Source organism: Oncorhynchus nerka, linkage group LG28, assembly GCF_034236695.1.
Source record: "Oncorhynchus nerka isolate Pitt River linkage group LG28, Oner_Uvic_2.0, whole genome shotgun sequence".
Lineage (NCBI taxonomy): Eukaryota > Metazoa > Chordata > Actinopteri > Salmoniformes > Salmonidae > Oncorhynchus > Oncorhynchus nerka.
In genome coordinates, this window is record NC_088423.1 from 84924274 (window position 1) to 84949069 (window position 24796).

A 24796-nucleotide genomic window follows, 5' to 3' on the forward strand; every position below is an offset into this window, starting at 1 on the left:
CATATTCTTTGGGTATTTTGTGGGTGATTGTTCCTGTCTCTGTGTTTGTTGCACAAAATAGGGCTGTTTTTGTTTTTTCACGATTCTTGTTTTTGTATATTGTTCATTTTTCATCTTTCATTAAAGATGTATAAAGATAACCACGCTGCATTTTGGTCCTCCTCTCTTTCACCAGAAGAAAACTGTAACAAAATATGGCAAGCAATAAACTCACTCTTTCAGATCCAACTCCTCCTTTTCTTCTTCGATTGAATCCTGTGGAATAAAATAAATAACAGTGAGAAGAGTGAACTGTAAACAGCTCTGAACATACAGTAGAAGATTTGCTCATGATGATGAATAAATGTGCTACCTACCATCAGACTCTAACTAAATGGGACTTTTAAACTGAAATGATTATAAGCCAAGACCCTTTCAAGTGTGTGTAGTATCTTGGGTTGTGTTTGTAAAATAATGTCTTGATGGTAGAGTCAGCAATGCACAAGTAAACAGCAGTATGGGCTGACTTCCACAACTTACAGACTGACTACACTGCATGCGTTGCAAAATAAATGTAGAAATCTATGTTATTCAATTATTGCACCCACTGCTCGTGCGTGCCAACGAGTGTCTGCGTTGCCAAGGGCTAAAATAGAAGTCCGTTCTATTTCTGACGCAGATCACGCTGTAAGTCCTGCCTCTCCTTATTGGTTTGTAGAAGCAGATACCGACTTGCCATCTCTTCATTGATTGCGATTGGCTACTTTCATAAATTAGGTGCATTACCGCCACTGACTTCGTTTATCCTTCAGTCACCCACGTGAGTATAACCAATAAGGATATGGCATGTGGGTACCTGCTTCTATAAACCAATGAGGAGATGGGAGAGGCAGGACGTGCAGCGCGATCTGCGTCACAAATAGAACTGACTTCTATTTAAGCCCTTGGCAACGCAGATGCTCGTTGGCGCGTGTGAGCAGTGTGGGTGCAATTTTTGAATAATATAGATTTCTACATTTAATTTTCAACGCTAGCGCACCCAACGTGAGCACTGTAGTCAGCCAGTTAGAGTGCAAAGCGCAATGCTAAACTTCTCTGCCATTGTTGTCCTGTAGCTATCACACCGCAGCAGTGAAGTTTACCGGAACACATGCTGATACTCTGTGAGGGAATCGTCTTGAATTACGCTCATCTGAAATATCTATCGTTCATCCTGCTGTACAACGCAACGTCATATTGCTGAGTCTCAGTGTAACACAACTGTGCATTCTGCATAATTCAGTCTTGTCGACTGCAACAATTAATGAAATTGTATAAAAGTAAATGATCTATATACAGTGCAAAGTACAAAGAGATAATCGATGAAAACCTGCTCCAGAGCATCCAGGACCTCAGACTGGAGTGAAGGTTCATGACCAAAGTATTCAGACCCCTTCACTTTTTCACATTTTGTTATGTTACAGCCTTTATTCTAAAATTGATTACAATTATCCCCCCCCCCTTATCTGCACATAATGACAAGCGAAAACAGGTTTTTAGAAAATGTTGCAAATGTATTAAAAATAAAAAACAGAAATACCTTTTTCACATAAGTATTCAGACCCTTTGCTATGAAACTCGAAATTGAGCTCAGGTGCATCCTGTTTCCATTGATCATCCTTGAGATGTTTCTACAACTTGGAGTCTACCTGTGGTAAATTCAATTGATTGGACATGATTTGGAAAAGCACACACACACCTGTCTATATAAGGTCCCACAGCATGTGCATGTCAGAGCAAAAACTAAGCAATAAGGTCGAAGGAATTGTCCGTAGAGCTCAGAGACAGGATTGTGTCAAGGCACAGATCTGGGGAAGGGTACCAAAATTTCTCTGCAGCATTGAATGTTCCTAAGAACACAGTGGCCTCCATCATGCTTAAATTGAAGAAGTTTGGAACCACCAAGACTGTTCCTAGAGCTGGCCATGCGGCCAAACTGAGAAATTGGAGGAGAGGGGCATTGGTCAGGGAGGTGACCAAGAACCCAATGGTCACTCTGACAGAGCTCCAGAGTTCCTCTGTGGAGATGGGAGAAACTTCCAGAAGGACAACCAGCTCTGCAGCACTCCACCAATCAGGCCTTTATGGTAGAGTGACCAGACGGAAGCCACTCCTCAGTAAAAGGCACATGACAGCCGATTTGGAGTTTGCCAAAAGGCACCTAAACTCTCAGACCATGAGAAACAAGATTATCTGGTCTGATGAAACCAAGATTTAACTATTTGGCCTGAATGCCAAGTGTCACAACTGGAGGAAACCTGGCACCATCCCTACGGTGAAGCATGGTGGTGGCAGCATCATGCTGTGGGGTTGTTTTTCAGCGACAGGGACTGGGAGATTAGTCAGAATCGAGGCAAAGACGAATGGGACAACGTACAGAGATTCTTGATGAAAACCTGCTCCAGAGCACTCAGGACCTCAAACTGGGGAGAAGTGGCCCAGAATGTCCTTGAGTGGCCCAGCCAGAGCTCAGATTTAAACCAGATTGAACATCTCTGGAGAGACCTGATAATAGCTGTACAGCAACGCTCCCCAAGAGTGTGCAAAGCTGTCAAGGCAAAGGGTGGCTTTTTAGAATAATCTCAAAATATAAACTATATTTAGATTTGTTTAACACTTTTGGTTACTATATGATTCCATGTGTTATTTCATAGTTCTATTCACTATTGTTCTACAATGTAGAAAATAGTAAAAAATAAAACACCCTTGAATGAGTAGGTGTTCTAAATCTTTTGACCGGAAGTGTATATAAATAAAAATAAACTAACCTTCCATGTGCCAATTTTCTTTTAAACACAACCCTCCCCTATTTTGGACCACCCCACCCCAGTCAATTTCAAATGGTCCCTTATCACTGCATATTGACTTGGCTTGAATTGCTCTGCCAATGCATTGTTCTTCTCAGACCATTTTAAATAAAATTATAGAGATGCTTCTCAGAAACACAGACCTTACCATTGCTGAGATCTCATTAAGTGATCGGAAAGGTTAAAAAGGCCACGGACAGGTCAATGTTACTCTTAGTCTACAACGGCACCAAATCACCTGTTTTAATTCTTAAATTCAACAAGTTTTGTCAAATATCTAAAGATGGTGCTCAATTGGTGTGACATTTTCAGGGCTGATGTAAAACAAAGATGATTCAAATCAAAGCACAACTGTAATTAAAATGCAAATTAGCCAGTACAGGATACATAATTACAGTAATTTAAGCCCAATAATTGAAGGTAGGGTGGTCATATTATTAACAAAGATTGCTTCATCAATTTGAAAACAATTTCTGAAATTTCCCCCACAGCCTAACATACACAACACTTCTCATTAAACCTACTAGTCTAATAACATAGCTTACTTCTAAGGTAGGCCTACACTGTAATGTTATTTTTGGTGTTGAGGAAAAACTGCAGAAAATAATTAGCCTAGGCACAGAAGAGTGAGTTGCCTGATATGGGACACTTTTTCAACACACTGGTATTTAGCCATGATTTTAATGATTGTAGGGCTGTAGCCACTGAATTCTGGTAGTTTTTATTGAAATAATAAAACCATCAATCACAAAATTCACTGCGGGTACAATACAGCCAATGAAAGAGCTAAACTACATGAAAAGCACAACTTCGGCTAAATATACAACTTTATTTAAACTAACAAAACATCAATAATTTGATAGAAAACAACAATAGCAAAGGTAGCTTGCAAAAAACATAAAACAACTGATTTTGGTCTATTCTAAGCATGTGTTCTGGGCCCGTATCATTAAACATTTTAGAGTAGGAGCGCTGATCTACGATCAGTTTAGCCTTCCAGATCAAAATGAATAAGAGGGTACCTGATCCTAGATCAGGACTCTTACTCAGATGTTTTGTGAACAATGGCCCAGGTTTCTCCTCTCAGGCAGCGAACACATACAGGCATCCTGATCTCAGTCGGTGAAGACATACAGCCGCCCGGAGGCGTTGCCCCCCAGTAGAGCGTTCCTGGTGGGGTGGAAGGCTGTGACTGAGAGCACGGTGGTCATCTCTGGGTCCTGGAAGGAGTGCTGGAGCTGCCCACTCTCATGGAACACCTGGATAGAAAATAATATACATTATTGTCCCAGAGGAGAAAATTGTCTTGGACACAGTGCCCATGTATACAACATATATGAAACGTTACCCATACCATGCATAGCCACATAATCCATAACTTGTACACTGACCTTACACATTCTGTTAGGGGAATAGTAACACGACCTCAAATCTTACTTATTGTTGTTGAGGTTCGATGATAGACGTGGGAACAAAGGAGTGCTTATACCTGGACTCTGTGAGGCCGCTGCATGCTGCCCAAAACGAAGCAGTCGTCCCTCTTGGGGTCCCACATCGCCTGCACCTTGGACAGCCAGCGCCCTGTGTACAACTTCTGTCTGCAAAGAGGGACAAAGGAAATGGATTCATCCGCATTACACAAAGACACTATTACAAATACTTCTGGATTTGCTGGCTGATGTCTATTGGTATAAAACACACATACTAGAACACCGGCATTGGAGAGTAAACCAATGCCAACAGAGGTTGCAGGATCTTTCCAATGTTTTCTTATTTAATCTTTATTTAGCCAGTAAAGATAAAAACACTTTCTCAAGAGAGACCTGGTCAGTTTCGCTTTCTAAATGTGATAGTATAATGAATTTACTGGATGGAGGTCAGTAGCGGAGCTTTCTAAATGTGATAGTATAATGATGGATGGAGGTCAGTAGCGGAGCTTTCTAAATGTGATAGTATAATGAATTTACTGGATGGAGGTCAGTAGCGGAGCTTTCTAAATGTGATAGTATAATGAATTTACTGGATGGAGGTCAGTTTCGCTTTCTAAATGTGATAGTATAATGAATTTACTGGATGGAGGTCAGTTTCGCTTTCTAAATGTGATAGTATAATGAATTTACTGGATGGAGGTCAGTAGCGGAGCTTTCTAAATGTGATAGTATAATGATGGATGGAGGTCAGTAGCGGAGCTTTCTAAATGTGATAGTATAATGAATTTACTGGATGGAGGTCAGTTTCGCTTTCTAAATGTGATAGTATAATGAATTTACTGGATGGAGGGTCAGTAGCGGAGCTTTCTAAATGTGATAGTATAATGAATTTACTGGATGGAGGTCAGTAGCGGAGCTTTCTAAATGTGATAGTATAATGAATTTACTGGATGGAGGTCAGTAGCGGAGCTTTCTAAATGTGATAGTATAATGAATTTACTGGATGGAGGTCAGTTTCGCTTTCTAAATGTGATAGTATAATGAATTTACTGGATGGAGGTCAGTTTCGCTTTCTAAATGTGATAGTATAATGAATTTACTGGATGGAGGTCAGTAGCGGAGCTTTCTAAATGTGATAGTATAATGATGGATGGAGGTCAGTAGCGGAGCTTTCTAAATGTGATAGTATAATGAATTTACTGGATGGAGGTCAGTTTCGCTTTCTAAATGTGATAGTATAATGAATTTACTGGATGGAGGGTCAGTAGCGGAGCTTTCTAAATGTGATAGTATAATGAATTTACTGGATGGAGGTCAGTAGCGGAGCTTTCTAAATGTGATAGTATAATGAATTTACTGGATGGAGGTCAGTAGCGGAGCTTTCTAAATGTGATAGTATAATGAATTTACTGGATGGAGGTCAGTAGCGGAGCTTTCTAAATGTGATAGTATAATGAATTTACTGGATGGAGGTCAGTAGCGGAGCTCTGGAGGTTAGTTCCGAGGTGTCGTAAATCCTGAAAAACAAAGTACATTTAATTGATAAACATTTCAGGTTTCAAGTATTGGACAATAGCTTAGTGCAACTTTTAAAACACTTATCGTAGCACGTAAGCAAATTATTTATTTGAACTTCAGTCATTTTTCTTCATCTCTTTACATATTTGAATGTACTAACATCTTACGGTGGCATGCAGACTCACCTGATGTTGTTGTCTAGGCAGGTGGTCACTACTCTGTTGCCAGTGCCAGGAGAGAAGTAGGCACTTGAGATGCTCTTTGAGTGACCATAGAGCTGGGAGACTGGCTCTCTCGACGACGCCTTCAAACATCGAGCATCGTAAATGCTCACAATACTAGAAAAAAATCCACAAAAAAAATCTATATCAGTTTAAGCAACATAAAAGATCAATGAAATAGAAAGTGGATTTCCTTAATGGGACTACACTATAAGTAATAATTTTGCAAACTTGACAAAATACATCAATCAACTTATTAAACCATAGGATTGTCTCAAGGCTTGTATAGAGATTACTTGCTATAATGACATTGGTCGACCTGTTTGGCTGACATATTGCACATCAAAGCACTGATTCCCATTTTGTACCTGTTCTCAGCCACCATGATGTACTGCTTCTGAACAGGGTGGACGTGAACACAGCGAACAGTCTTGGTATCCAGGCTATGGAGGGACTCATGAGAGGTTCTGAGTAAAACGAGACAGACAAACATTAATAAGGCATTAGCAATAAGCTTTTGACTTATAACACAATCGCCAGTCCTTGTACAGAGAGCAAATCAAAATGATGTTACTTTACCCTGGAGTCCGCCTGTCAACGATGGCAACGTCGCCGTACCAGTCCCCGGTGACCAGCGTCGAACAGTCATGTGACAGGAAGTCAAAGGTTCTCAAGCCATCCTTGATCCGATACACCTAGTTGGAGAAAGGACAGAGATAACATAACAAAGACCAAACAGGCAATCTAAAGTCTGATATGTGTGTTCAATTCCCACTGGGGTCACATATGAAAATACATGCACTCACCGTTTTATGTTGCTTTGGAAAAGCTTGCTAAATGCCATATATTATCATCACTGTATTATGCATGGTACCTCATCAAAAACGGCTTTCTCCACATCTGTGCTCCGTAGCGTCCCGTCGTAGCTGAGGGTCAACAGGTCTGTAGGATGTGACCTGGAGAAGGCCATGCAGGCCACCGGCTGGACGTGTGGCTCAAATAGCAGCACGCCCTCATCCCCCATATCAGAGTCCTGAGGAAACAAACAGCAGCACACCGTTGTCGTATTCACAACAACTTGGAACTCGGAAACCTCCGACTTCAGCGCGTTCAAAACAACTGATCAGACTGATTTTTTTGTTGTTGATTTGAACGGTCATCCAACTCGGGCCTCTTTCTCGAGCTCCGACCTGAAGATCACTGATGTCATGATTTGGACTTTTATTTTTTTCCTGAGTTTCCAGTTGTTTTGAACACAGCAAGAGTCCTGAGGAAACAACAAACGGCAGCACGGCATCACCCATACCAGATTCCTGAAAGAACATCAAAAACCAAATAAGCCCAGTCACACATTAACTCTACGGCATCCAGTTTCACTGTATGTACTCACGAGGTTCCACAGCCCCACTCCACCCAACTTGTCCCCAGCAGCCATGAGCAGACGACTGCTACACGGGTGGAAGGCAACAGAGAAGATATGACTCTTCACCACCTTAGCTACTCCTCCAATCTCACTCAGCTCCATGCTCTTCAGAGTACTACGGTACCTGGAAACGTACCCAATGTAATGTCAGCCTGACACAGGTTAGGGTTTTACACATCTATACATTTAAATCAATACAGGATGTCCATCAAATACTACAAATATGTACATTTGTCACAGAACGTTCAGAAAAAAGGCCAAATTCCTTAACATTCAAAATGAAACTCACTCTCCAAGACCCAACTCCTCCTTTTCGTCTTTGATTAAATCCTGTGTAATAAAATGAAACTGTAAAAGAACAGCAAAGCTGCAAACAGTTATGCTGAACATAGGACTGAGGAGTTAGCCTGGTCCCAGATCTGTTTGTGCGGTCTTGCCAAATGTTATTTACATTTACATTTAAGTTATGGTCATTTTCATGCCAAATGAGTTGGCTAGATCACACAAACAGATCTGGGACCGTGCTAGAGAAAAGTAGGTAATGGTGAACAAATGTGCAACCTCTGTCCACAGCTTGAGAAGTTCAGGTGGCAGTGAACTATCCTCCTCCATGTTGATTGGCTCCATACTAATGGGACCCTCTGGCTTCCTGGCACGTTCAATCTTTAGTAAATACACATCAACATAAACAAACCATTATCATGAGAAATAAACTATTGTTTCAAGATTAAAATGGAACAAATGTGAGAAGTAGGCTTTTCTGTGTAGTTAAGTACAATTTCTTAACATAAGAGCATATCCTATGGTCAGTTACTCACGTCGCATTTTGCTATTGATCAGTCACTTACTCGTTCGACTTCATAATAAATCCTGTGTGGTTCCGGGGGCAGGGGGAGTCGCTCTGCTTCCTTCTTCTGGATTCTCAAGGACTTGGTGCGAGGAGGCAGTACCTCTGTCCAGGCTACCTTACTGTAGTGAGCCAAGACATTAGTTACATTGTGTTAGAAACAGAAACGAGTCACACTGACATTCTCTATCCAAGCTGGCCATAATAAATACATTCTGTATGCCATACGTTACAGAAGCTCATATGGGCCTTATGTCCTAAAGGGATTGAGTATGTATAACGGAAGCTCATTCACTTTGTACTGAGACCTAATTCGACTGACCAATGTAAGCACATACATGGTACACAGGAAACATTGAAGTAAATATTTTCAGTCATTGGTACAGATGTTGAATCTGTCATTACTTGTTCTGTCTCTTGAGACCTCGCTGTGTTTTTTCTGGTTTCAAATCCTGCTTGGCCTATTGAGGAAACAATAATATATGTTATTCATTTCACCACACAAGGAGTTTCAGTAAAATATGCATAAGTAGATACCACTTAAACTCTGTTCTTCAACAAACTAACCTCAAGCAGTTTTATGGAGGACAGGAACACTTGGTTTTGTCTGATATTTTCCAACCGTTCCAATTCATATATCGATAGACTTCCAGGTTGTATCTGAAATGTAAAAACAAAGAGTAAAGTGAGATCACCAACAGGATTGTATTCATTCGTGCAGTTTTCAAATGTCTCCTCTTGGATCCACAGACGTTTCACAGTATTGTTATAGCACTGAACTAGCTCACCTGGTCGCCTAAACAAGGGTTGTGTCCTCTGCTCAGATGTTGATGATGTATGCCACAACACTTGGATCGGTATTTTACATATCACCTAACAACGTAATGTTGTTATAGCTATCTGGTGTCCGACGGCAGTCGATGACGTGGCACACAACCATTGGTTGATGCATGCAACATCTGAGCAGGGGTACATGACCATTGGCTTGATCATTTGTTTACAAGTTGAACCGGGTGTGCTAGTCCAGGAATAGTTCAAATACGTGGAATACCTGGGGGTCGCCGAGGAGATGTTTGAAAACCTCTGCATTAGTCCAAATGTAACATATGAACCTGGGTCTACCACGGGAGAAACCAACGTCTTGACCATTAGACCAAGAGGAAATTCTCTATTGGCACTAGAACCGACTGATTTTGAAGTCGCAGGTGGGGCTACCTATCATGTGACCATGAGCAACCATGACCGAGTCAAGTCCACTACAGTCACCCCCTTTGATCTCCTGCCCCACGACAGATCGGGCCCCCCGTTGGGGATAAGAGCCGTTAGACCAAGAAGAAATCCCCCATTGGCCTGAAGGCTGAAATAGATTTTGAACTCGCAGGGAGGGGCTACCCATCACGTGACCTTGAGCAACCATGACCGACTCATGTCCTCTACACATACGCCATAGCAAACGTTTTGCAACAGAAAAGAAAAACAAGCATTTTTCATTGGACATTGTATAATATTGAAACAGGGAGAGACTACCTCAATCAGTTCTCTTCCGTTTGATGCCTAATGAAACATGACACCTAGGTTATTTGGCCTAAATACTGTGTGTGTGATGAACACTTACATCCTTGTCTTCCTTCTCATCTTTGACTTTTTCAATTCTTCCTTCCACTTTCAAAGGAAGTGCTTTTCTCTGAGACAAATTGCATTTAATTGTAAAGTACTAGCATTGCCCAGTTATAGCCCATTATACACACAATTGAGACAAACGATCATGCATGCATACATTCACTGAACTTGCACTTTGGAATTGCATCATGGATCTGTGGTCATCATATGGGTGGACACACTTACCTTTCTTTTCATTCCTTGATTTTCTTTGAAGCTGGGATTTGGTACCAGTACCTCATCTGGGGTTAATTTCTTGGGTTTGCACACCTCTTTTGCTGAATGGAGTACAGGGACACCACTCTCGGTGTTCGCTGGCTTCATTTCCTGCAATTAAATGTTGGGAAGCATTTCAATTTGGTAATGACTTAAACAGGTTTATAAGATTGCTAGCTAGCTCCGACAATGCTGGAGGTCAGGGAAAGAATGCTAGTTAGGTGCCCAAGGAAACTTCAGGTACACATGGACGGGGAATTTACAATACTACAGTAATGTGAATGCATAAAAAGTCATCTCAGAAGCCGGAAACATATCTCGCATGAGCGCTAGCAGAGACGAAGATGGGGCATCACTAACTTCTATAACCACAAAGTTATAATATCCGCCCAATTCTACAATTTATCTTCTTAAAATTTGATTTTAAACCTAACCTTAACCATGGACTGCTAACCTCATACCTAACCTTAAAATGATGACCGGAAGCAAATTCTTTTGTAGCCAATGTTGACTGTGGCTGTGGAATCTGACAGGAATCTAACTTTGTGGCTAAAGAAGCTAGTGGAAACCACGGATGGGCGAATAGACGGTCGTCAGTAGATACTTCAGCCACAAAGTCATAAAGGTCAATTCACCATCATTTCAGGTCATTTAATGCTTAAAAACAAAACACATGAATAACGTATTCGGCTACAGAAGTGCTCTTTTTTTTATCGATCTCTACAGTTTACGTCCAAAAACAAATGGATGTGAAATGACGTAAACAAATACTGAGTTACTGGCTAACTGCACTGGCTAGCATAGCTAACGAACTAGCTACGGTCGCTGCGCACATGACATCGATGAACCACCAAAGGCAAACCCCATTTCTGTTACAAATTGAGTACTGGGCAGGTAGATGGGTTTTTCGTGCCCAAAGTCGACCTTTAAAAAAATATTTTAAACCTAACATTAGCAGCAATGCTAACCTTACAATAATAACAAAAAGCGAATACTTATTTTCATACATTTTTACGATATTGCCAATTCTGACTGTGCTATCTAGTGGAAACCCAAATAGTTTACGATAGATCATCTTTGGCGCTAGTCAGCGAAGACAAGCATGCTGGTCCTAGGTCTCGTTTTAGTGGTTATGGTACAGTTATTGCAACCTACCATTTCATTGATCTCCACACACCCAGGGCACCAGTCCATGCATAACTAACCCAATGTTTTTACAATTAAGTTATGGTTGCTTGTCACTAACTAACGTTAGCGTCTCTTGCAAACCCTTCTCATTGTGTAGTGTTTTCAGTTGGCTACATCCGAACTACAATTCTGATGTTATGTTTTAATGTTTAGAAACTTCAATAATCTTCGCTCAAAACGGGTTTCGGAACATTTGCTGATATGCCCCTTATCTTTCATGAAGTAAGAAAGCGTCTTTCAAGAAAAATACACACCTTACTGTAGCAGTTTGGTGCTTTCCACAAGCTGTGTGCCTCTAGTAGACAAACTACACGTCTTCCCCAGTTAAGCTTAAACACAGGTGTTCACCGAACACTAGATAGTTAATTAGAACAGGTGGCCACCTGTGTCTGCCATAAATAAGTGATGTAACATGGACATGTGGCTGTGTGGGAACACTAACCCTTTGAAGGTGTGTTGTAGTTTAACTTTTGTATTATTATTTTTTTCCTTGCCGATATGAACGCTTCAAAAACTATATGTATTAGAATATAGCAAATATTAGTCAATTATTGCATTCTATCCATGCTGGTTTTTGCGGGCTACCTGCAGTTGTGTAAAGTACTTAAGTAAAAATAAATTTAAAGTAGTTTGGGGTATCTGTACTTCACTATTTGTATTTTTGGCAACTTTTACTTAACTACAATCCTAAAGAAAAAGTGTACTTTTTACTCCATACATTTTCCCTGACACCCAAAAGTACTCGTTACATCTTGACAGGAAAATGGTCCAATTCACTTATCAAGTGAACATCCCTGGTCATCCACTCTGGTCTGGCAGACTCGCTGAACACACATGCTACGTTTGTAAATTGTGTTAGTGTGCCCTTGGGTATCGTCAAAAGGTTGAAGTAGAAAATATTTATACATTTACTATTTATACTTAAGTACATCTTAGCAATTACATTTACTTTTGACACTTAAAGTATATGTAAAGCCAAATACTTTCACTTGGGTCATTTTCTATTAAGGTATCTTTGCTTTTACTCAAGTATGACAATTGAGTACTTTTTACACCACTGGCTACATGAAACAGCTAGATGGGAGGGCATACAGGCTGTCTGCGCAATTTGCCTAAATGGGCAATGGAAACGCTTCAAAAACTACATTTTTATTCGACACACGTGACGTCATTACGTCCTGCTGTTTTAGTCGACACCCCAGCAGGCAATTGTCGCAACTATTTTCTACACGAACTCTAAATGTTTGACAACAACAACAAAATATCACTGGACAAGTTAATGGAAACAACTTGTGACTCACTAGCAATATTTCATTGATAGTTCTAAGCGATGGTCCTTAATCTTACCTGCAACATGTAGTACAATTTCACAAACGTGTTCGGAAGATTTGGTTCTTCCGAAACCATCATGCAAATCGAGTCGCAGATATTTAGCTTGCAAGCTATGTCCGAAAGGCTGTGTTTTCTTGAACAATCTAGTTGATGTATCCTGCACCACAGGAAAAACCCTTTCCCGCCACGATGGTGTTTTGTAACAAACCCCTCCCCTTTGTTGCGCAAGATAATTCACAGCAGCTGATTGGTTACTATATATTATTTTATAACAGAACAGACATGCTTGGAGCACATTTGTTTATAAAAAATTAACCAGAGATCAATATAATTTAGCTTTTCATGTGCCAATGGCTTTGGGGGTATAGCTCTTAGGAATATATATATATATATATATATATATATACACTGCTCAAAAAAAGGGAACAATAATTATTAAATACTTTTTGCTTTACATAGTTGAATGTGCTGACAACAAAATCACACAAAAATTATCAATGGAAATCAAATTTATCAACCCATGGAGCTCTGGATTTGGAGTCACACTCAAAATTAAAGTGGAAAACCACACTACAGGCTGATCCAACTTTGATGTAATGTCCTTAAAACAAGTCAAAATGAGGCTCAGTAGTGTGTGTGGCCTCCACGTGCCTGTATGACCTCCCTACAACGCCTGGGCATGCTCCTGATGAGGTGGCGGATGGTCTCCTGAGGGATCTCCTCCCAGACCTGGACTAAAGCATCCGCCAACTCCTGGACAGTCTGTGGTGCAAATGGTGGCGTTGGTGGATGGAGTGAGACATGATGTCCCAGATGTGCTCAATTGTATTCAGGTCTGGGGAACAGGCGGGCCAGTCCATAGCATCAATGCCTTCCTCTTGCAGGAACTGCTGACACACTCCAGCCACATCAGGTCTAGCATTGTCTTGCATTAGGTGGAACCCAGGGCCAACCGCACCAGCATATGGTCTCACAAGGGGTCTGAGGATCTCATCTCGGTACCTAATGGCAGTCAGGCTACCTCTGGCGAGCACATGGAGGGCTGTGCGGCCCCCCAAAGAAATGCCACCCCACACCATGACTGACCCACCGCCAAACCGGTCATGCTGGAGGATGTTGCAGTCAGCAGAACGTTCTCCACGGCGTCTCCAGACTCTGTCACGTCTGTCACATGTGCTCAGTGTGAACCTGCTTTCATCTGTGAAGAGCATAGGGCGCCAGTGGCGAATTTGCCAATCTTGGTGTTCTCTTGCAAATGCCAAACGTCCTGCACGGTCTTGGGCTGTAAGCACAACCCCCACCTGTGGACGTCGGGCCCTCATACCACCCTCATGGAGTCTGTTTCTGACCGTTTGAGCAGACACGTGCACATTTGTGGCCTGCTGGAGGTCATTTTGCAGGGCTCTGGCAGTGCTACTCCTGCTCCTCCTTGCACAAAGGCGGAGGTAGCGATCCTGCTGCTGGGTTGTTGCCCTCCTACGGCCTCCTCCACGTCTCCTGATGTACTGGCCTGTCTCCTGGTAGCGCCTCCATGCTCTGGACACTACGCTGACAGACACAGCAAACCTTCTATCCACAGCTCGCATTGATGTGCCATCCTGGATGAGCTGCACTACCTGAGCCACTTGTGTGGGTTGTAGACTCCGTCTCATGCTACCACTAGAGTGAAAGCACCGGTAGCATTCAAAAGTGACCAAAAGATCAGCCAGGAAGCATAGGAACTGAGAAGTGGTCTGTGGTCACCACCTGCAGAACCACTCCTTTATTGGGGGTGTCTTGCTAATTGCCTATAATTTCCACCTGTTGTCTATTCCATTTGCACAACAGCATGTGACATTTATTGTCAATCAGTGTTGCTTCCTAAGTGGACAGTTTAATTTCACAGAAGTGTGATTGACTTGGAGTTACATTTTGTTGTTTAAGTGTTCCCTTTATTTTTTTGAGCAGTGTATTACAGAAGGAATCATGTAGTAACCCAAATAGTGTTAAACAAATCAAAATATATTTTATATTTGAGATTCTTCAAAGTAGCCACCTTTTGCACTCTTGGCATTCTCTCAACCAGCTTCATAAGGTAGTCACCTGCAATGCCTTTCAATTAATAGGTATGCCTTCTTAAAAGTTCATTTGTGGAATTTCTTTCCTTCTTAATGCATTTGAACCAATCAGTTGTGTTGTGACAAGGTATGGGTGTTATACAGAAGAAAGCCCTGTTTGGAAAAAGAGCAAGTCCATATTATGGCAAGAACAGCTCAAATAAGCAAAGAGAAACAACAGACCATCATTACTTTAAAACATGAAGGTCAGTCAACCTTGAAAGTGCAGTTGCAAAAACCATCAAGCACTATGATGAAACTGGCTCTCACGAGGACTGCCACAGGAAAGGAAGACCCAGTTACTTCTGCTGCAGAGGATAAGTTCATTAGTTACCAGCCTCAGAAATCGGCAATTAACTGCACCTCAGATTGCAGCCCAAGTAAATAAATGCTTCACAGAGTTCAAGTAACAGACACATCTCAACATCAACTGTTCAGAGGAGACCGCGTGAATCAGGCCTTCATGGTCGAACTGCTGCAAAGAAATCACTACTAAAGTACATCAATAAGAAGAGACTTGCTTGGGCCAAGAAACACGAGCAATGGACATTAGACTGGTGGAAATCTGTCCTTTGGTTTGACAAGTCCAAATTGAAGATTTTTGGTTCTAACCGCCGTGTCTTTGTGAGACGCAGGGTAGGTGAATGGATGATCTCCCCATGTGTGGTTCCCACTGTGAAGCATGGAGGATGAGGTGTGATGGTGTAGGGGTGCTTTGCTGGTGACATTGTGTGATTTATTTTTAATTCAATGCACACTTAACCAGCATGGCTACCACAGCATTCTGCAGCGATACGCCATCTCATCTGGTTTGCGCTTAGTGGGAATTTGTTTTTCAACAGGACAATGACCCAAAACACACCTCCAGGCTGTGTAAGGGCTATTTGACCAAGAAGGAGAGTGATGGAGTGCTGCATCAGATGACCTGGCCTCCACAATCACCTGACATCAACCCAATTGAGATGGTTTGGGATGAGTTGGACCACAGAGTGAAGGAAAAGCATCCAACATGTGGTCAGGATATGTGGGAACTTTCTTCAAGACTGTTGGAAAAGCATTCCAGATGATTACGTCATGAAGCTGGTTGAGAGAATGCCAAGAGTGTGCTAAGCTGTTATCAAGGCAAAGAGTTGCTACTTTGAAGAATCTAAAATATATTTTGATTTGTTTAACACTTTTTTGGTTACTATATTACTCCATATGTGTTATTTCATAGTTTGTCTTCACTATTATTCTACAATGTAGAAAATAGTACAAATAAAGAAATGAGTAGGTGTGTCAACTTTTGACTGGTAATGTATATATATATATTTTTACAACCCTCAGCAGCATCAGTCTAAAACATTTACATTTACATTTAAGCTAAAATATTGGTGATGCTTTTGTGACAGTAGTCAACTACAGTACTAACTAGGATCTCTTACACACTCAAAACCAGAGCAATATGTGGCTACATAAGCACACGATTCAAAGACTCTCACTACCCAGTCAGTGCCTACTAACTAACCATGGCCAGCCACTTACCATATACAGTACAAACCTTCATAATACGATCCAGTTATAATTCATTTAAAATAAGTAACTTGGAAAATGTAAAACTCACATTGTAACAGTATACATACAGTTCTTAAAACATGTCCATGCAAATAACACAGAGATGCCCACTTCTGTCCTCTGAATGAGAAAATGTATCCTGTTTTTCTCATACTGTAGCTGAAGACTGACTGTGGCGTTCTCTTCTGAGTTCCCGTTACATCACACCGGGGGGAGAGGATAAGAGGAGCAGGCTGCCAGTCCACACATGTTCCTCCCTCGTTCTATTAGGAAATATCTGAGGAGGAAATACAAAACAAAATATATTTTGTAAGCTGTACCAAACAAATATAAACACAACATACAACATTTTCAAAGACTCATACAAGGAAATTAATCAACTTCAAATAAATTCATTAGGCCCTAATCTATGGATTTCACATGACTGGGAATACAGATATGCATCACAGATACCTAAAAAAAAAGTAGGGGTGTGGATCAGAAATCTGGTATCTGGTGTGACCACCAGGACAATCATGCAGCACGACACATCTTATTCGCATAGAGTTGATCAGGCTGTTGATTGTGGCCTGTGGAATGTTGTCCCACTCCTCTACAATGTCTGTGTGAAGTTGCTGGATATTGGTGGGAACTGGAACAAGCTGTCATACATGTTGAGCCAGAGCATCCCAAACATGCTCAATTGTTGACATGTCTGGTGAGTATGCAGGCCATGGAAGAACTGGGACATTTTCCAGGAATTGTGTACAGATCCTTGCGACATGGTCATGCATTATCATGCTGAAACATGAGTTGATGGCGGCGGATGAATGGGCCTCAGGATCTCGTCACGGTATTTCTGCCCATCCATAACCCCACCGCCACCATGGGGCACTCTGTTCACGCTGACATCAGCAAACCGCCCAAACAACACCATACACGTAGTCTGCAGCTGTGTGGCAGGTTGGAAGTTCTGCCAAATTCTCTAAAACGATGTTGGATGCGGTTTATGATAGCGAAATTCACATTAAATTATCTGGCAACAGCTCTGGTGGACATTCCTGCAGTCAGCATGCCAATTGCACGCTCCCTCAAAACTATTACACTGAGAAAAAATACAAACGCATCTAGAGATTCTGGGTTCGAGTCCAGGCTCTGTCGCAGCTGGTAGCGAATGGGAGACCCATGTGGCAGCGCACAGTTGGCCCAGCGTCGTCCGGGTTAGGGGAGGGTTTGCCAGCAGGGATGTCCTTGTCCCATCGCGAACTAGCGACTCCTGTGGCGGGCCTGGGAGCAGTCGCCAGGTGTATGGTGTTTCCTCCGACACACTGGTGCAGCTGGCTTCCGGGTTAAGTGGGCATTGTGTCAAGAAGCAGTGCGGCTTGGTTGGGTTCTCACGGCTCTCAACCTTCGCCTCTCCCGAGTCCGTACGGGAGTTGCAGTGATGAGACAAGACTGTAGTAACTACCAATTGGATACCACGAAATTGGGGAGAAAAAGGGGTTAAAAAAATATATATAAAAAAAATAAACACATCATGTAAAGTGTTGGTCCCATGTTTCATAAGATGAAGTCAAAAATCCCAGAAATGTATGCACAAAAAGATTATTTCTCTCAAATTCTGTGCACAAATTTGTTTATATCCCTGTTAGTGAGAATTTCTCCTTTGCCAAGATAATCCATCCACCTGACAGGTGTGGCATATCAAGAAGATGATTAAACAGCATTATCATTACACAGGTGCACCTTGTGCTGGGGACAACAAAAGGCCACTTTTTAAAATGTGAATTTTTGTTCAGTGTAATAGTTTTGAGGGAGCGTGCAATTGGCATGCTGACTGCAGTAATGTCTATGTAATGTATATCTGTCTGTAACATTATGATTGGCTGAGTGCGCCTGGCTGCCAAATGGGTGACCTATGGCCTCCAAGGCTGCACCCCTGCCCAGTCATATGAAATCCATAGATTAGGGCCTAATGAATTTATTTCAATTGACTTATTTCTTACTATGAACTGTAACTCAGTAAAAACATAGAAATTGTTGCATGTTGTGTTTATACTTTTGTTCAGTATAATTTCACCCTAAAAGGAGATAGTCAGACAGCTATCTTGCAGTATTCGTGTCCTACAATGTATGGGTGTTCAATAGCTGATCTGTGTTCATGAAGCATCTATATAGTTATCATTAGTAAAAAAAGGAAGTTCAACAGCACTGAATATTTTTGATTTATTTACCCATCCATTCCCCAGTTGGTGCCCCAGGAGTTTTTCACGATCCAATATGGAGTGCTATTCTTTTCACCATATCCCACTGCCAGTACAGCATGGTTCACATTGTCTGTAGTGTTCTTACACGTAGTGCTAGTACAAACAAAGAATACTTTATAAAACACATGGAGGACATGTTAATTCATTGTAATAGAGGGTCAAATGTGCAGTTTGTATACCTTATGTGAACGGCAAGGAGCTTTACAGTTCATGAAAGTCTTCTACTGCAACATTGTATGGCTCATAAGTACAGTCTTCTACCTTCCACACATTATTTGATAAGATTTGGAGGTTCACAATTCAATTCCCACAAAGCTCTTTAATCCTGCCATCCAACATGTATTGTCAAGTGGGAGTGATAAGGTACAACGGAGTGTACTGGGCTTACTCTCACCTGCTGTACACACCATCTTTGTAGTGGAGGAAATCATCAGTCACTTCATATCCAAAGCTGACTGGGTTCAGTCTGGCCACAGCATCAACCATGCCCTTTTCGTCATACTATTACAGGGGGGAAGACAGAACAACATACCAATTGCTGACTAAGAAAACAATGTTTAGGACAGATGCAGAGGTTGTAAAACGTTTCGTTTTAGTCTCTCACACTTGTTATGTTGACAACATCTTTCACGAAGGCAGCTGCCAACTCGGGCTTGAAATTGCAAGAGCCATCCTAAGGAAAGTAATTGGGATAAAGAAGTATATAGTGAGTAATCCAAACAAGTGAGTCATAAGGATTAAATACTAGTATAACACTGTTACTTGTGTTATTAACGTTTTCCTTTTTTACACTAAGAATAATTTATAAATACATACATGTCCCGTGTAAGGATAGTCATCTTCGGTCATGAGTCCGTTGTTGTATTTAACATACTCAAACGCCTGGCTTGGGAGTCCCCTGAAACCAATACATTACAGTATCTGAATGATGTTTTTGTAGACAGACAGCTACATTATGTATCAGGAGGCATAGAAGTCACATGCAGGACAGGAGTGATAAGCTCATGTGATTTTAAGATGGTACTGTAGGCTACCAACCCCATACATCCGTGATTGTTGAAGTCTTGAGCACAGTCCACCAGTTGCTGCTCAGACTGGAAAATATAGAATGATAACTTACAGATAAGGCTATTACCAACAACCATTCAACAACCAATTCAACTACAGTCTTTCTATTGTACCGCTTCATATGAAACCATACAGGGGAAGGTAGGTTGACTGCCAAAAACAGTGTGAAACATAGTGTGAAACCGTTGAAAATACAAGAGAAATAGGGCTAGTTCTCACCAGAAGTGGGAGTTTTCCAGTAGCTATAGCTGTAACAGACTCAAGACAGCCGGTAGTGGAGAAGGTCCAGCAGCTTCCACAATGACCCTTAGAACACAACAATAGCACACTCACTCAACATGATATCAACACAGCACAGTCATAAATGTACAGCTTCTTTTATCTTTTTCACTCACCCGCAAACAGCCAATCCATCGGGAAATGACTTGGTCATGTTGTTGTGAATATACACTACAGTACAAACATTATGAACACCTGCTCTTTCCATGACAGACTGACCAGGTGAATCCAGGTCACTTATTGATGTCACTTGTAAAATCCACTTCAATCAGTGTAGATAAAGGGCAGGAGGAGACCGGTTAAAGATGGATTTTTAAGCCTTGAGACATGGATTGTGTGTGTGTGCCATTCGGAAGGTGAATTGGCAAGACAAAAGAGTTCCTTTGAATGGGGTATGGTATTAGGAGCCAGGAGCAGTTTGTGTCACGCTCAATAGTTTCCCCTGTGTATCAAGAATGGTCCACCACCCAAAGGACATCCAGCCAGTTTGACACAACTGTGGAAAGCATTGGAGTCAACATGGGCCAGCATCCCTATGGAATGCTTTTGACACCTTGTAGAGTCCATGCCCAGATGAATTGAGGCTGTTCTGAGGGCAAAACAGGGGGGGGTGCAACTCAATATTAGGAAGGTGTTCTTAATGTTTTGTACACTCAGTATATTTAGCCTATGAGGGAAACGTAGTACCTGATATTTGACAGGTGACACATAGTTTCCCTTCTCTCTCCAGTCCACAGAACCAGGATATGGCCCAGGGCTGCTGATGTGACTCCCTTTGGTGGCAGAGCAGTTCTGATGAAGATAAATGTAAGAACAATTACTATTGATTAGGCTTATATCAGGGAAGCTCGTAGACTTATAATTGGGGTTAACTACAGGATCACATTTTAGTAATTACATTTCACAGCTGTACCTGAGGTTCAGTCAGGAGGAAAGTCTTCCTAAACTCTGCAAAGCTCATGTCAGAAAACTGATTCAGTCCCACTGGGAAAAGGAAAGTTACAACATGTCAGAAAACTGATTCAGTCCCACTGGGAAAAGGAAAGTTACAACATGTCAGAAAACTGATTCAGTCCCACTGGGAAAAGGAAAGTTACAACATGTCAGAAAACTGATTCAGTCCCACTGGGAAAAGGAAAGTTACAACATGTCAGAAAACTGATTCAGTCCCACTGGGAAAAGGAAAGTTACAACATGTCAGAAAACTGATTCAGTCCCACTGGGAAAAGGAAAGTTACATGTCAGAAAACTGATTCAGTCCCACTGGGAAAAGGAAAGTTACAACATGTCAGAAAACTGATTCAGTCCCACTGGGAAAGGAAAGTTACAATAGTTGTAAGATATCATACCTGTAACATACATAAAGCTATATTATGAATACATTGGGAGTTAAGTTGTGACTGGGAAAACAGGAAGAAATGGACAAATAGTTTAAAATAAATAAATGCATAGCCTACTTGAGAACGTGTGCTTCCCTGCATTATGATAGTGGATTCTCCTCTTATGCCCAGTGAAGATGTCCAGGCGATGGTGGTACTCCTCCAGAGCATAGACTTTATTATACTGTAATAACAAAAACACGTATAGGCAGTCAGTCAACTAAAGATGGCAACCTCATACTGACAAGCAAATACATTTGAGGAAGGTCTTGGCCTACTGCTTTCATTTCTTACAGGAAGGAACAAGATGACTGTGTGTACAGTAACTCTGGTATGTAGGCTACTGTATGTCATCTGCTTTCCTAAAAAATAACACGTGACAGATTTACATTGTAGCCTTTACAGTTTCACATACCTGTAACATCCATTGTTTGAAGTGATATTCCTCTTTAAAAATAATAAATTAAAAAAGAATAAAACACACATATGATCAGTTAGACCTATGATTTTGATGGTCACATTGTTACAAGTTTGAAACGGTCACTTTTCTGTGCAATGTTAACATTTTAGGCTATAGCATGTGTCACTGTTGTTTCACTGCTGCATGTAAATTATGCAATTTAATACGCTATAAATCAAATCTAAGTTTATTTGTCACGTGCCGAATACAACCTTACAGTGAAATGGCTACTTACAGGCTCTAACCAATAATGCAAAAAAAGGTATTATGTAAACAATAGGTAAGTAAAGAAATAAAACAATAGTTATATACATTAGCGAGGCTATAAAAGTAGCGAGGCTACATACAGACACCGGTTAGTCTGGCTGATTGAGGTAGTATGTACATGTAGATATGGTTCAAATGACTATGCATATATGATGAACAGAGAGTAGCAGTAGCGTAAAAGAGGGGTTGGCGGGTGGCAGGATACAATGCAGATCGCCCGGTTAGCTAATGTGCGGGAGCACTGGTTGGTCGGCCCAATTGAGGTAGTATGTACATGAATGTATTGTTCAAGTGAAGGGTGACGGGTTAAAGTGAGGCTATTCATTTCGGTAGCCTAATTATGATCTTTGCTTTTGCATTAGGCTTATTAAATACAGTCTGGTCAACTGCCCAGATCAAGATCAGAAACATAATTTGTGAAGTTAACGGTCCACACAAAACCCGCTTTCATCTGCAGTGCACTGCATGGCTTGTTGCACTTGACTTTCAGTTTGTTTCTTCCTCCACACGTCGATGTGTGCGTCCAAGGGGGATGCGGGATATGAACAACAAACAGATTAGGGGAGTTATGCTTACCTTCAGGTAAAAACAAGGGTGTTAAATTGGCTAAATGCAAAAAAGCAAGAATAAAAGCAACAGTATACAGCGTCATACTTCCGCGTGTGTTTCGCAACCAATGCATCACATGACTTGAGTAACCTATCCATTTCATTCATGTGTCCTTGTGGCAGGGTCGGTTATCAAAGTTTTTGTAAGCACCATAATATGCCTAATTTCCCACCCCACATCAAAATAATTAACATCAAAGTCAATAAAGTGTGCGCTTACTGAGGAGATAAAAATACAATTGCAAGTATCACAGAATTATTAAAGGCCCAGTGCATTCAAAATTCAGTTTAATTCTGTGTTTTGTATCATATTGTTAAACAGCTGATGAAACTAACACTGTACAAGTGTGTGAGAAAAAAAAAACTATCCGTGTTATTTCCTGATGGTTGCTGGTTGAAAATACAATCTACACAGGACCTTCTAATCAGCAGGTTTTGCAAACGTGGAGTTTCAGGTTGTAAATTAGTTAATAGACCAATAACAAAGAGAGTTCCAAACCTCTCTGCCAATAAAGGCTAGTTTTCAGTGCCCCCCCACCCCACTCATGCTACTCCCAGACTATTACAATCTGGTAATTAATTGTTACCTAATTATTTAATATTTATATAAAAACATCTGCATTGGGCCTTTAAAATTGTAGATTAGAACTTTACACATCTTTATACACTGCCACACATTCACATTTTTCAGGCAGTTAAAATAAAGACTATTGTCATACAACTGTAGTGATTATTCAAAATTCACAGTCCACAGCCCAGAACATAATGCATCTCTAACTCTGTGTGTGTCCTTCTGTCAGTTCTTTCTTTGGGTCAGTGATGAATCATTTAAAATGGAAAATTATTGCTTGCAGAACATTTTCTTAAATATTTTATGAAAATGTCATGTTCAGCTCATATGGTTTAAACTTTTTAAACTTGGCCACAAGAGGACAGTGCACTCCTTATAAACCAGAGCCTGCTATGACAGATCCGTCCTGTAGATGGCAGTATAATATCACTGCAAAACTGATATGATGGAACTGAAAGAACAACGGCGTCTTCTGCAACAGAGCCACTCCCAATTACATATACATATTAACATTGCTCTTCTCTCTCCAACTCAGCTGTGGAGTGGGAGGTAATTGTGTTCATGCAAAACCCTAGATAGTCAGTCATTATCACCTCCTCTTCAAATATGGTGAGCTACAGGTAAACAGTGCCTTCGTAAAGTATTCAGACCCCTTGATTTTTCCCACATTTTGTTACATTACAGCCTTATTCTAAAATGGATTTAAAAATAATAATAATCATCAACCTCCACACAATACCGCATAATGATATCGCAAAAATAGGCTTTTAGACATTTTTACTAATTTATACAACATTTAATAACTTCATTATGACGTTTACATAAGTATTCAGAACCTTTACTCAGCATATTGTTGAAGCACCTTTGGCAGCGATTACAGCCTCGAGTCTTCTTGATTATGACGCTACAAGCTTGGCAGACCTGTATTTGGGGAGTTTCTCCTATTCTTCTCTGCAGATCCTCTCCAGCTCTGTCAAGTTGGATGGGGAGCGTCGGTGCACAGCTATTTTCAGGTCTCTCCAGAGATGTACGATGGGGTTAAAGTCTGGGCTCTGGCTGGGCAACTCAAGGACATTCAGAGACCCGTCTTGAAGCCACTCCTGCGTTGTCTTGGCTGTGTTCTTAGGGTCATTGACCTGTTGGAAGGTGAACCTTCGCCCCAGTCTGAGGTCCTGAGCACGCTGGAGCAGGTTTTCATCAAGGATCTCTCTGTACTTTGTTCCGTTCATCTTTCCCTCAATCCTGACTAGTCTCTCAGTCCCTACCTCTGAAAAACATCCCCACAGCATGATGCTGCCACCACCATGTTTCACCGTAGAGATGGTGCCACGTTTCCGACAGACTTAACGCTTGGCATTCAGGCAAAGAGTTCAATCTTGGTTTCATCAGACCAGAGAATCTTGTTTGTCATGGTCTGAGTCCTTTAGGTGCCTTTTTGGTAAACTCCAAGCCGGCTGTCATGTGCTTTTTACTGAGGAGTGGCTTCTGTCTGGCCACTCTACCATAAAGGCCTGATTGGTGGAGTGCTGCAGAGATGGTTGTCCTTCTGGAAGGTTCTCCCATCTCCACACAGGAAATTTGTCACAGGGACCATCGGGTTCTTGTTCTC

The 24796-nt window shown here is 41.3% G+C and overlaps 2 protein-coding genes across 5 annotated transcripts; both read right to left on the reverse strand.

Moving 5' to 3' along the window:
- Positions 1–3530: 3530 nt before the first annotated feature.
- Positions 3531–12844, reverse strand: LOC115113795 (WD repeat-containing protein 76-like). Of its 4 annotated transcripts, none has more exons than XM_029641788.2 (16): positions 12675–12844; positions 10110–10250; positions 9880–9948; positions 8832–8924; positions 8670–8725; positions 8266–8386; positions 7979–8080; positions 7707–7747; positions 7385–7541; positions 6869–7027; positions 6574–6689; positions 6363–6461; positions 5959–6111; positions 5719–5772; positions 4315–4423; positions 3531–4084 (listed from the first exon to the last, which is right to left on the reverse strand). In XM_029641788.2, the coding sequence occupies exons 1-16, from the start codon at positions 12735–12737 to the stop codon at positions 3941–3943; spliced, it is 1677 nt and encodes a 558-aa protein (XP_029497648.1). In that variant the 5' UTR covers positions 12738–12844; the 3' UTR covers positions 3531–3940. The 4 variants fall into 4 exon arrangements, with proteins under 4 accessions (XP_029497648.1, XP_029497650.1, XP_029497651.1 ...); XM_029641790.2 differs by lacking the exon at positions 12675–12844 and adding an exon at positions 11582–11687; XM_029641791.2 differs by lacking the exon at positions 12675–12844 and adding an exon at positions 10606–10846.
- Positions 12845–16033: 3189 nt separating this feature from the next.
- Positions 16034–22698, reverse strand: LOC115113802 (pro-cathepsin H-like). Its single transcript, XM_029641797.2, has 12 exons — positions 22585–22698; positions 21697–21728; positions 21360–21465; positions 20816–20886; positions 20590–20694; positions 19843–19929; positions 19594–19649; positions 19372–19453; positions 19160–19228; positions 18950–19056; positions 18523–18648; positions 16034–16586 (listed from the first exon to the last, which is right to left on the reverse strand). The coding sequence occupies exons 1-12, from the start codon at positions 22688–22690 to the stop codon at positions 16511–16513; spliced, it is 1023 nt and encodes a 340-aa protein (XP_029497657.1). The 5' UTR covers positions 22691–22698; the 3' UTR covers positions 16034–16510.
- Between the last annotated feature and the right edge of the window lie 2098 nt (positions 22699–24796).